The sequence below is a fragment of the Drosophila guanche genome, unplaced genomic scaffold, assembly GCF_900245975.1.
Source record: "Drosophila guanche unplaced genomic scaffold, DGUA_6, whole genome shotgun sequence".
Classification (NCBI taxonomy): Eukaryota; Metazoa; Arthropoda; class Insecta; order Diptera; family Drosophilidae; genus Drosophila; species Drosophila guanche.
Window position 1 is genome coordinate 5706 of NW_022995764.1, and position 10976 is coordinate 16681.

Here is a 10976-nt window from a genome sequence, read left to right on the forward strand (position 1 = left end):
TTATTGCACAGAATGTGGAGACCATTGGACCATCAAAGTTGCGTACAAGAAATGTTCATAGATGGCGCCACTTTCGAAAAATTTGCTGTGAAACCCATCGTTCCAAGAATGTACCAATTTTATTGCTGTTTTAAATATCTCATAAATTGGAAAATATTAACTGATCCAATTTGTTTGATGCATTTTATTTAGAAGGCTTTTACTACGTGTTCTGTAATGTGAACGATATCTAGTGGTTGGCGATGTCTTCTAAATCTAGATGTAGTCCTGAGTGCCGGGTATAAAAGTTGTGACGCGTAAGAAGCGTCTCCACGTCCCTTCTCGTTTTTTGTGTGAGGGCGCTGCCTCTGTCTCTGCCGCAAGTCAGCAGTATGTGGATCTAGGGAAGGGCGGCGAGCGTGTTGGTGTGAGAAGTGTTGTAGATGTAGATGACAGATGAAGTAAAAATTTAAAATTTGACAAAACACCGCTGAGGTGCAGATGCACTATTGTCCCAATGACCAGTTTTGGTGGCTGTCCAAAAAAGTACCAATTTTATTTATGTTTTAAATATCTCATAAATTGGAAAATACGATTAACTGATCCAATTTTTTTGATGCATTTTATTTAGTAGGCTTTTTACTACGTGTTCTGTAATGTGAATTGTTGGTTGGCGATTTCTTCTACATCTAGATGTAGTCCTGAGTGCCGGGTATAAAAGTTGTGACGCGTAAGAAGCGTCTCACACGTCCCTTCTCGTTTCTTTTCAAGTCGGTTCCGTAGTCTCGTGTGTGTCTCTCTATGAGTTGTGCGCTTAGTGCTATGACTAATGCCAGCCCGAAATTATGCCAAACTTTGCCATAAAAAAAACACCGAAAGTATGCCATGGTTGATGGAATCTTTCAAAAGGATCAAGATATTCTCCACAGTCTTACACAACCTTATTTTCTCCGCTATTTCTTGACAGACTTGGGTGTGCCCTCCCTTCTCGCGTGAGAGACCACTACGATTATATTTTTTAATTTTTTAATGAACTATATATAGGTACAATATATATTTTATGTATATACATATGTAACTTTTTATAATATTCCGTATATGTTACAGCTAAAGAAATACAAAAAAACTATGCTATGGTATTACTAACTGGCATACTTAGACAAGTAACATAGTGTTATGTACAAATATTGATTTCGGTTCATTAATAATGCTAAAACGCACGTTCATATAGTCGTACGCCCAACCTATACAATTTGATTTACTTCCCTTGCTGGAGTTCTACTTTCGTGGATCACTGAATCCGAGTTGAGCCGCGGATGAGTGCCTTCGAAGAGTTTTTAAGAAATGTCTTTATGTACATATGACTACATTAATCTATGAAATAGTGAGTATATATGTGCTAATAAAGACGGGTATGACACGGTTAAGATAGCTAAATTAATTATAATATTGCAGAAATGTTTGGGACTGTTGTATCCAAATATTTCCTATGACAAGAAAGTCCCAGGTGTGAAATTCAAACAATATTCTTGCTAGATATCGATTAGTCGTAGCCATCAGTAGCGAAACAAAACAAACCACACAGGATCTGTCCTCAATGCTTATCACAATCGACTATTATGGATAACAGCGTCTTACATCGGAGTTCTTTGTGGATGTGATTTGTGTTCACAACGTTTTCATACCTGGCAGGAACACTTTGAGGTTTGTTCGCCTCTTTACTATTTAAATTTACAAAAGGCAATACGAAATGAATTTACAAAAGACTAAAAATGACAAACTCATTCAACTTCAATTAATTCTACAATATTCGATAATCATTCGATTTGGAAGCAGACATTAAATCAGATCTTTGTTCCATCAAGTATGTATGTATATAAATGCATTTCTGTATTGGATCTGTTAATTCAAGAGTGCATGCACATTTTTTACAATTTTCAGTTTTCATTCGTGGTTGAGCGTTAGCATTACATTTACAATACAAATACAATTCTTAGAAAAGGAAACGCTTTTGCTTTTCTTTGTCTACACAATACATATAATAATTGCCAAGCAAAAGTTACTGATCCATTTTTCATTTGCATCAAACAAACATACGATACGAGTAATCAATGAGGGGTTTGGCGGCTGCTGGGATATGTTTCATAGCTCTAATTACCATCTAATTACCTATCGTAGATAAATGTTCCATGGAGGTACATGGGGTTACAGCTTAAGTAGTTCGTGCTCTAATTTGAAAGAAATATTGTAGACTTAGGCGTACAATGAAGCAGCTAAAGGTAATTTGCACTAATTTGAAAATGATTTAGTTTTAGATGTGTATTTCTTAACGATGCAATTTCATGATCTCTGTTTATGTTTCTTCTGTATTGTATTGCTTAATGCTTAAATAAATTATATCACAACAATAGAGACAAATTTTGAGGTTCGGAGTGCGTCGGCGTGTGGCAGGGCGTAGTGGCGTAGGCGGCAGAGTGTGGATCAAACAGATGACAAACCATACCACATGGGGCATACAACAATCTACAAAATCTAATCTATTGAACAATCTACAGAGATATTCTCGCAATTATTAAATATTGAAATTTCTCACGCATGCACACAAACACACCCACATACACAATAATGAACAACGAATAGTATATGTGTATAAATAAAATGTAGTATGTATATGTATTAATATGGGGAGAGTCGCCTTCACGGACGCCGCTGCCGCCATGGCCACACACGCGCTGCAGGGTTTCACTGAGATCCAAGACAAATGTTAGGCTTAGCTCTGTCTTAATACTAACTCTTGCTGAGCGCCTTTTTCTTTCTTTGTACTAGGATATCGTAGAACGGATTGTGGCTGATGGACTGCGTTAGCCGCTTTATCCACTCCTGCTGATCCTCCTCCGTAGCGGCTGACATGCGGTACACGGTATGCTTGCCCTCCACCACCTAGTGCGAAAAAGAAAGAAGTTAAAATGAGTATTCCTTCTTGACACTCTTGTATATCCAAAAGCACTCACCTTGCCCTCGGAGTCAGTCTTGCAGGCCTTGATTATATCGGCCCCGCCGCAGGCAAACAGCTCGAAGCAATGCGGTTTGCTGCGATCGTGTATTTCCCGCACCGATATATTCTCCAGCGGGATAATGCCACGCGGCTCCTTGTCCGTGGTGTACTCAAAGTAGTAGAGACAATTGTCGTTCAATATGAACCAGCGCCTCTTCCACGACTTGTATCTGCAAAAATTATCAAAATTAGTATGGATATTTAAAAGGAATTGCCATTGATTCATTTCACCTGCCGCCCTGCTTCCACAGCCAGCCCTCCTTGTCGGGATTGAAGAAGGTGTGCATTAGATCGTTGCCATCGTCTTGGGGTATTTTGAATGGCTCCGTGCGTATGGACTCGTAGAGGGACTCCAAAAGGCCGCGAGGCAAATCGCCGCCGTTGTTGATGCCCCGATTCATCGAGATGAATTGCTCAACGGTGGGTTTGTCTTTGACCTAATGAAAGATGATAGAATCAAGGGCTGACTGTTTTAATTAGTGCGTCATGTGGCTCTTAATTAGCCAGAAATTTGTCTCTCAAAGGTTCCCTGGAATATGCCATGAACTGTCCGTTGATGCTAGTAGTGTAATTTCTCCAACGATCGGACGAACCTGATGGACCCTGTCCATCACGAAGCATGCGGAAGAGAATCGGTGCGTCGCGTCGTCGTCGGTATTTGTGACCTGACAGCCGGCAAATATGAATTCAATTTGAAGATCAAGGGCATCATGGCCAGGGCACGGGCCCGGGCCACTCGTCGTGGCATTGCTTTTTCGCTTTTTATACCCGGTACTCGAAGAGTAAATAGGGTATATTGTATTTGTGCGAATAACGCACAGAAGGAAATGTTTCCGACCCCATAAAGTATCTATATTCTTGATCAGCATCAATAGCCGAGTCTATCTGTCTGTCTATCTGTCCGTCCGTCTTGTTGAGCGCCTGGATCTTAGAGACTATAAAAGCTGGAGCCACCAAATTTTGCATCCAGACTTCGGTTACAAATGTATTTCAAAAATTAGACCCGCCCCCTTCCGCCCCCGCGAAAGGGTGAACATCTATAACGAAAATCTGTAGGGAATGACCATATCAAATCAGATAGGATCATTATTATAGCCAGAATGAAGAAATTAGTTTGCAGTGGCTAAACCCACCCCGTCCCGCATTTTATATTTGTTTTTTGCACATTCTCTCATTCCACTCTGCTTCTGCAGTGTGCGGCCTCTGCCTCTCGCGTTCCTCTGCCGGGACTCTGCAGTGTGTGGCTCTAGGAAAGGGGGGCGAGCTAAAGGAGAGTGTTGGCATGAGAAGTGTTGTAGATGTAGATGACAGATGAAGAAAAAATGTAAAATTTGACAAAAAAAACCGCTAAGGTACAGTTGTAGTACTGAGTACCATGTGTAAAAGTTGTGACGCATAAGAAGCGTCTCACACGTCCCTTCTCGTTTTTTATTTCGGTTTTTGGCATAAGCAAGAACTGACTGCTGCCAACAGTACGAACATCCGGTTGGGAAAAGGCAACCGATCAAACAATGGGAAGTGGGCCAACAAAATTGAGCAGACCAGAATAGTTCTGCGCGGTATTTTTGGATGATTATAGCACTTAATAACCTTTGATGAATGACTTATGAAAAAGGTTTCTGTACCTCAACTACGATCTAAAGGTAGGATCTATGTAAACCACTCCTAATCCTACAAATTGGAAAACATTCTGCCTATTCCCTTTATAGTCCCTCTGTGTAGTACCCACCGATGGATTGTGAAGCGATGTATTAAGCATTATAATGGCGAAACTGAGCACATAGCACGTGTCCGTGTTGGTGAAAATGTCCAGATTTAGCTGGCAATAACGCTGTGCGAAGCACTCCATCATTCGATCGATTTTCTGAGCCTCGCCGGGCAACCGAAATGACCAGAGAAATTGTCTGAAAAAAAGTGGAGAATCTGCCATTAGAAAAAATAGTTCATTTAACAGTGTGGAGGGTGGACTTACCTTAGGGCTTGCACTAGAATTAGATTGGTAAAATCGTGTAGCGCCACAAAGGCCTTGAGGACATCCTCGTTAAAATCGTTCTTTTCTCCGAGGTAATCGCCTGGAAAATAAATGTTGATTATGTGTTTAATTCAATTTTGTGACCAGCCAACCCCTTCCTGAGCAAGCAACTGGGCTGGAGGTAAAGTTATGACTTTTGGGTTTTCCCACTCACCTATGGCCGTTTTATTGAGGCCCTCGCCCTTGTAGAGGAAATGCGCCACATCCTGGGGATCGTGACGCAACAGTCGGTTCTCTACGAGATACTCAATGCCTGCAAATTGAAGGAAAATAAAGCATATAAGATATGGAATATACACTCCAATAGGGTCTTCTGTCTCCCCATAGAAGAGTCCACTGTATTCGTAATCGATAATCGAACACCACCCGAAAGCCCAAGAGCGCAGCAAGAATCAAATCATATAAAGTACCTCCATATACGGATATCTGTGTCTCATTGGAGAGCCAGCGAACCGCAACATAAACCACAGCGCAATCTCCATAAACATCGTGGAACGAGGAAAAAGAGAGACCAGAAGGAGCGCCTCATAAAACTGCCCGGTCGGTCGGTTGGTCGGTTGTTCGGTAACGATGTCATTATTTGCCAATCAAAGAGAGACCCGAGGAACGGAGGAGGAAGCAGCGCCATCGAATAACTCGAGCCTCTATAGAATCACAATGGAATTATTAAATGTAAACGAGAGGGGACGTGTGAGACTCATCTTAGGCGCCACAACTTTTATACCCGGTACTCAGATAGTTCTCAGATACTATAAGAGCTAGACTCACCAAAATTTGCCTCTAGACTGCTGTATGCTCACACTGAAACCAGTGTATTTCAAAAATTAGCCCCGCCCCCTTCCGCCACTTCAAAGAGCGAAAATCTCCCACATCCACAATTTTGAAGATAAAAACAAACTAAAAACGCCATTCTGGAGGAAAGGATACCATACCATACCATACCATACCATATCTATCAGATCAGATTGGATCATTATTATAGCCAGAATAAAGAAATTAATTTGCAGTGGCTAAACCCACCCCGTCCAGCAGTTTTTTTTATATTTTTTGCACATTCTAATTCACTCTGCTTCGTGTAGTTTACGGCTCTAGACGAGGGGAGCGAACTAAGAGAGCGTGTTGGCGTGAGACGTGATAAAGATGTAGTTGACAGATGTAGAAAAAATGTAAAGTGTCAAATGTAAAATTACTGAGTACCGGGTCACACGTCCCTTTTCGTCTTATTCTTATACGGTGGCGTGCATTGTTGAAATTGGATTTGCAGATTGAATTCTGCGATGATGACATTGAAGATGACAACTGAAAAGGAAAACAATAATCATGCAAACAAATGACATCGACAATGAGAAATCTGCAAAATCAAAAGGAGCGGGCGACACAACAGGACTGGAGTGATGGCTGAGCGCAATGTCTGCTTTGGGCCACAATATTCGACATTTTAGTAAACAAAAAGTTTTTGGGGGACTTCAGGAGGCATCACGCACGATTAAAATCGCCGCCCCCCAGGGACCATAGATGATTTAAGAAAATTTAACAAGTATTCTTAATAACAAGTATTCTTAATAAAAAGTATTCTTAACCACTCAAAAACGCTCTATTTGTGGGTTTATCGAATGGAGGGTAAGGTCAGCGCTCTTTTGCACTATCCCACCATTCTGTTGCATGTACCTTGTGCAGGCGCCTTCTCTCGATTCGTACTCCCTATGAACCTCATCCTCTTCTCCAATTCCCTGAAATCATTTGAAATCATTATGGATGTCACATTTGTGGGCTATTATTTTAAGTATCTGTGTGTTGTCTGTGTGTTCCTCTCTATCCAGGGGGTGTGCAAGCTACCTCTCTTTCTTTTTGTGTCTATCTAAATGGCGTATCTAGTTGTGAGTGTATTTCCCCATATAGCTGATAAACGGCCGATAAAGCGACAAATGACGACGACACCACGACTGCCACCTAACCGATCCAGTCACCCACCCAACGCTTCCACCACATATTCTCCGTGCGCAAGCTTTTTAATAAGCCACAAGAAAATGTCTAGTCTCTGGTTGGGATTCGATTTTGCTTTTGTTATTGGACTGACTCCTACTCCTCCGACTGCGAATCCGCATCCCAGCGTCGTCGTCCGTCTTTGGATTAGCATTTTTATTGTGCTCCGACTGACAAGCACTCTAGATAGCTGGCATTCCGTACAGGATATGCCTACTCTCCTCTGCACCTATTCTCATCCCTTTGCTGCTGCTGCGAATGTGTACTGGCAGTGGGAAGATGTTGCATGGCCTAATTTTGACTTTTCGTCGCTAATTTATGGCCAAGAGAGGTTGACGTAAATATTTGATTGGCTTTTAAAAATTTGTGTTCTGCACTAAGCTCTGGGATGTGGTGGGAAGTGGCAGAAGGGAGGCGGTATGAGGGAGGTATGTGGTCCGATATGCCAAAAAAAATTGAGATTTTTGGAGAAGTATCCGATAAGTAAACATGCTGGCATGTGGGTCACCCCCACCATTGTACGCATGTGCAAGGGAAATATATAAAAAGTTTTATCAAAATTTAAGGCAGGATGTGGCCTGACGTTTGGAAACTCCCCAAAAAGAGGCCAGGAGTCCAACAGAAACCCAACGGTTGGGCTACATTACCTCATACAGCTTGAGATCTTAAACCTTTCTCGAGTTCCAAAATACTGGATTACTTCTCTTCTCCAAAGACCTAAAGAGTTACACATTACATATTTAAATTTCCCATTTAGCATTTGATCTTCCCAGCCCTTTTTTTCTAATGAGGAACTACCATAAATGTCTTTGGCCTTCATCTTTTAACCATCCCAAACATCATACATACATATATGATTCTCCATCCCACCCTAATGTACTCCTACCCTATCCCATACCTTCTTTCAACGCAATGATGTCTGAGGGTTCTCCCCTGAGACAAACTCTTGGTACATATTGTGGCATTGACATTCCCATTTCTATTAAACTAAACACTGGCGGCGAGACGAGACACATCCATAAGCGTACGCGTACACGTACTTCAGATGTAGACGAACTGTCAAATTTGTCAGACTTTTAAGATAGTGGAACGCCCTACCGTGACCATCACCTTGCACCCTGACACCCGCATTTACATCTCTCCTTTCCCACTGCTGGCCCTGCTGCATTTTGTTGCTGGTGCTTGAGCTGAATTTAATTTCGTTTCGGGCTCATTACGTTATTAAATTAACGTCGAAATTATTATTGGACGTACGTGTTTCCCCCACACCACACCACACATCTCCTTCCCTTCTTCATCTGCGCGATACACTCTCATGGAGAGTCACCAAGCCGCACCGCACCAAAATCTCCACCTCCATAGCCAATGGCAGTCTGCCCTTATCACTCATCGGCTCAATTATAAAGCATTTCACCTGACTTTGTCATTTTCGCTGTCGTCGAGATTTTATTTAAATTATTTACATTTTTCCCTCTTTCCCTCTCCCTACATTGTCAGGGACTCCGAACTGATTGTAGAGCAGGAACCCTCTTGAATTGTACCAATATTGCATTTGCATGTTGATTCGGCGTGAATCATTGGGGGGTACAGAGAAAAATGCATTCAGAGTTTTAAAGAAATTGCTGGGGTTTGTAAACTATTCACAGAATACTCAGCTAACTCTTAGAAATCGATTGCAGAAACAATCCGATTATCCAATGTAGCAGCTCTAAAGAGTTTTAAGAAAATGTCTCCAATTTTTCATAGTTTAAGCTTTATCTATAAATATATTTATTTACGCTCACCTTTCTTCGGATCCATATTGAACTTTTTTCGCCCAATGGACATTTGTTTGTCCTTGTTGGAATGCTTGCAGTCTTCGGGCACATCGAGAGCCTCCATTTCCGAGACAACTTCGCATAATTCATCTTTGATTTGCTGTAACGAGGAAGAGGGAGAGAAAATCTAATTAAAATGGTGAAAAATGGAATTCATGATATCATCAACATATAAATATAGATTGAGGAAATGGCAAGCCACAACTGCACGCACGCACACACACACATGACAACACATGTAAGATACCCCTGGGGAGGCGCCTACAAGATGGTGGTAAAGAGCATCAACGCCGGAAGCAGAGCCCCAACAGACCCAACTTGTTCCCGCAAGGGCGGCCCATAACAACATTCCCGAGCCCCGAGCACAGCCCGGACGACATCTGCGAGGTCACGGATGAAGAGGTGCTGCGGGCAGGCAGTGACCTGAACCCCAAGAAGGCACCGGGGCCGGACGCGATTCCTAACCGAGCGACGAAGCTGGCACCAGCGCTGATCCCAAGCGAGGTCATGGGTCTGTTCAACAGATGCCTACACGAGGGTACGTTCCCATCGAGGTGGAAGAGGCAACGGCTCCTTTTGGTGTCCAAGCCGGGCAAGCCGCCGGGAGAGGCATCCTCCTACAGGCCCATCTGCCTCCTGGACACGATAGGGAAGGTCTTCGAGAAGGTGATCGCCACGAGGCTGAGTGCATCCATCGAAGCAGCAGGCGGCATATCCCCGGAGCAATACGGGTTCATGAAGGGGAAGTCGACGCTGGACGCCATCTCCAAGGTGGTTAAAACGGCAGAGGAAGCATGCGCTGGTTCCAGATGGAGAGGAGGGTCCAAATCCTACTGTCTCGTGGTGACACTTGACATAAGGAACGCCTTCAACTCGGCAGATTGGAGCCGCACGCTAGAGGCCCTACAGCGGTTCAACATCCCTGGTTACCTACAGAGGAAAGCGCGTAGCTACTTCAGCGACAGGGTGCTGACGTACTAGACCAGTATGGGTTCCAGGGCATACAAAGTCTCAGCCGGAGTCCCTCAGGGCTCCGTTTTGGGACCCCTGCTCTGGAACGCCATGTACGACGGAGTCCTGAGACTACCGATGCCAGCCAACACCAGCATGGTGGGGTTTGCGGATGACGTCGCCATAGTAGTGGTGGCCAAGCACCTCGCCGCAGTGGAGGAGCTCGCCAACGCGGCCGTCCGAGCCGTGGAGCCGTGGAGTCGTGGGTTACGGTCGCCGGATTGGACCTGGCAGCGCAGAAGACCGAGGCGGTGCTTATATCGAGCCGGAAAGCAGATCCTGTACGCCGCGCCCGCGTGGGCGAAAGTCGCTCAGGTGAAGAATTACATGCGAGGTGTGGAGGCGACGTACAGGCTGTGTGCCCTAAAGATAGCGTGCTCGTTCCGGACTGTGTCGGACGAAGCAGCGCTGGTCATCGCGGGGCAAGTCCCACTCAGGGAGCTAATAAGGGAGAGAGCAGAGTTGCATACAGCTGCGCAGGGCGGAAGCGAGACGACAAGAGCCGAGCTGAAGGCTACCGCAAGGAGGAACAGCATCAGCAGATGGCAGACCCAGTGGGACAGTTCACATAAAGGTCGCTGGACTTATTCCCTCATACCGAAGCTGCAAGCCTGGATCGAGAGGAAGCACGGCCAGGTAGACTTTTACCTTACCCAAGCGCTGAGTGGTCATGGCTGCTTTCGCAGCTACCTTAAGCGCTTTGGCCACGAGACGGAGGACTGGTGCCCAGAGTGCGGCACCGGTATAGTGGAGGACGCACAGCACGTCCTCTTCGAATGCCACCGGTTTGACCACGAGCGTCACCGCATGGAGGCAGTAGTAGGCGCCAGGATCTCCCCCGAGACCTTGGTGTCGATTATGCTGACCGAGCCAAGGGCATGGGAAGCGGCCGCAGAGTTCGCCTCGAGCGTTATGCGAACGCTGAGAGCGTTGGAGAGGAGGCGTAAACAGGAGACGAAGTAGAAACCTTCGAGCGTGCGAAGCAATGCTTTGCGGCAGTACCGCGCGCGACGGGCGCCCACTCCCACTAGCAAACACGGCCCTCATTATGAGTAAACCCACCAGTGAAAGAAGAATTAAATCGGAAGAACGTCGTGGA

General features: G+C 44.6%; 1 protein-coding gene across 2 annotated transcripts in view; it reads right to left on the reverse strand.

Annotated features, from left to right (window-relative positions):
* Window positions 1-1936: 1936 nt before the first annotated feature.
* LOC117591086 (cytohesin-1) overlaps window positions 1937-10976 on the reverse strand; it is a 64556-nt gene continuing 55516 nt past the window's right edge. Inside the window, exons 2-8 of one of the 2 annotated variants that reach the window (XM_034284186.1) lie at window positions 8834-8966; window positions 5221-5319; window positions 5007-5106; window positions 4764-4938; window positions 3266-3471; window positions 2991-3204; window positions 1937-2919 (exon numbers count right to left, since the gene is read on the reverse strand). In XM_034284186.1, the coding sequence (XP_034140077.1) occupies window positions 2767-2919; window positions 2991-3204; window positions 3266-3471; window positions 4764-4938; window positions 5007-5106; window positions 5221-5319; window positions 8834-8966 (1080 nt within the window). In that variant the 3' untranslated portion in view covers window positions 1937-2766. The remainder of the gene's footprint in view (window positions 2920-2990; window positions 3205-3265; window positions 3472-4763; window positions 4939-5006; window positions 5107-5220; window positions 5320-8833; window positions 8967-10976) is intronic. The other variant, XM_034284187.1, reaches the window with a different exon arrangement.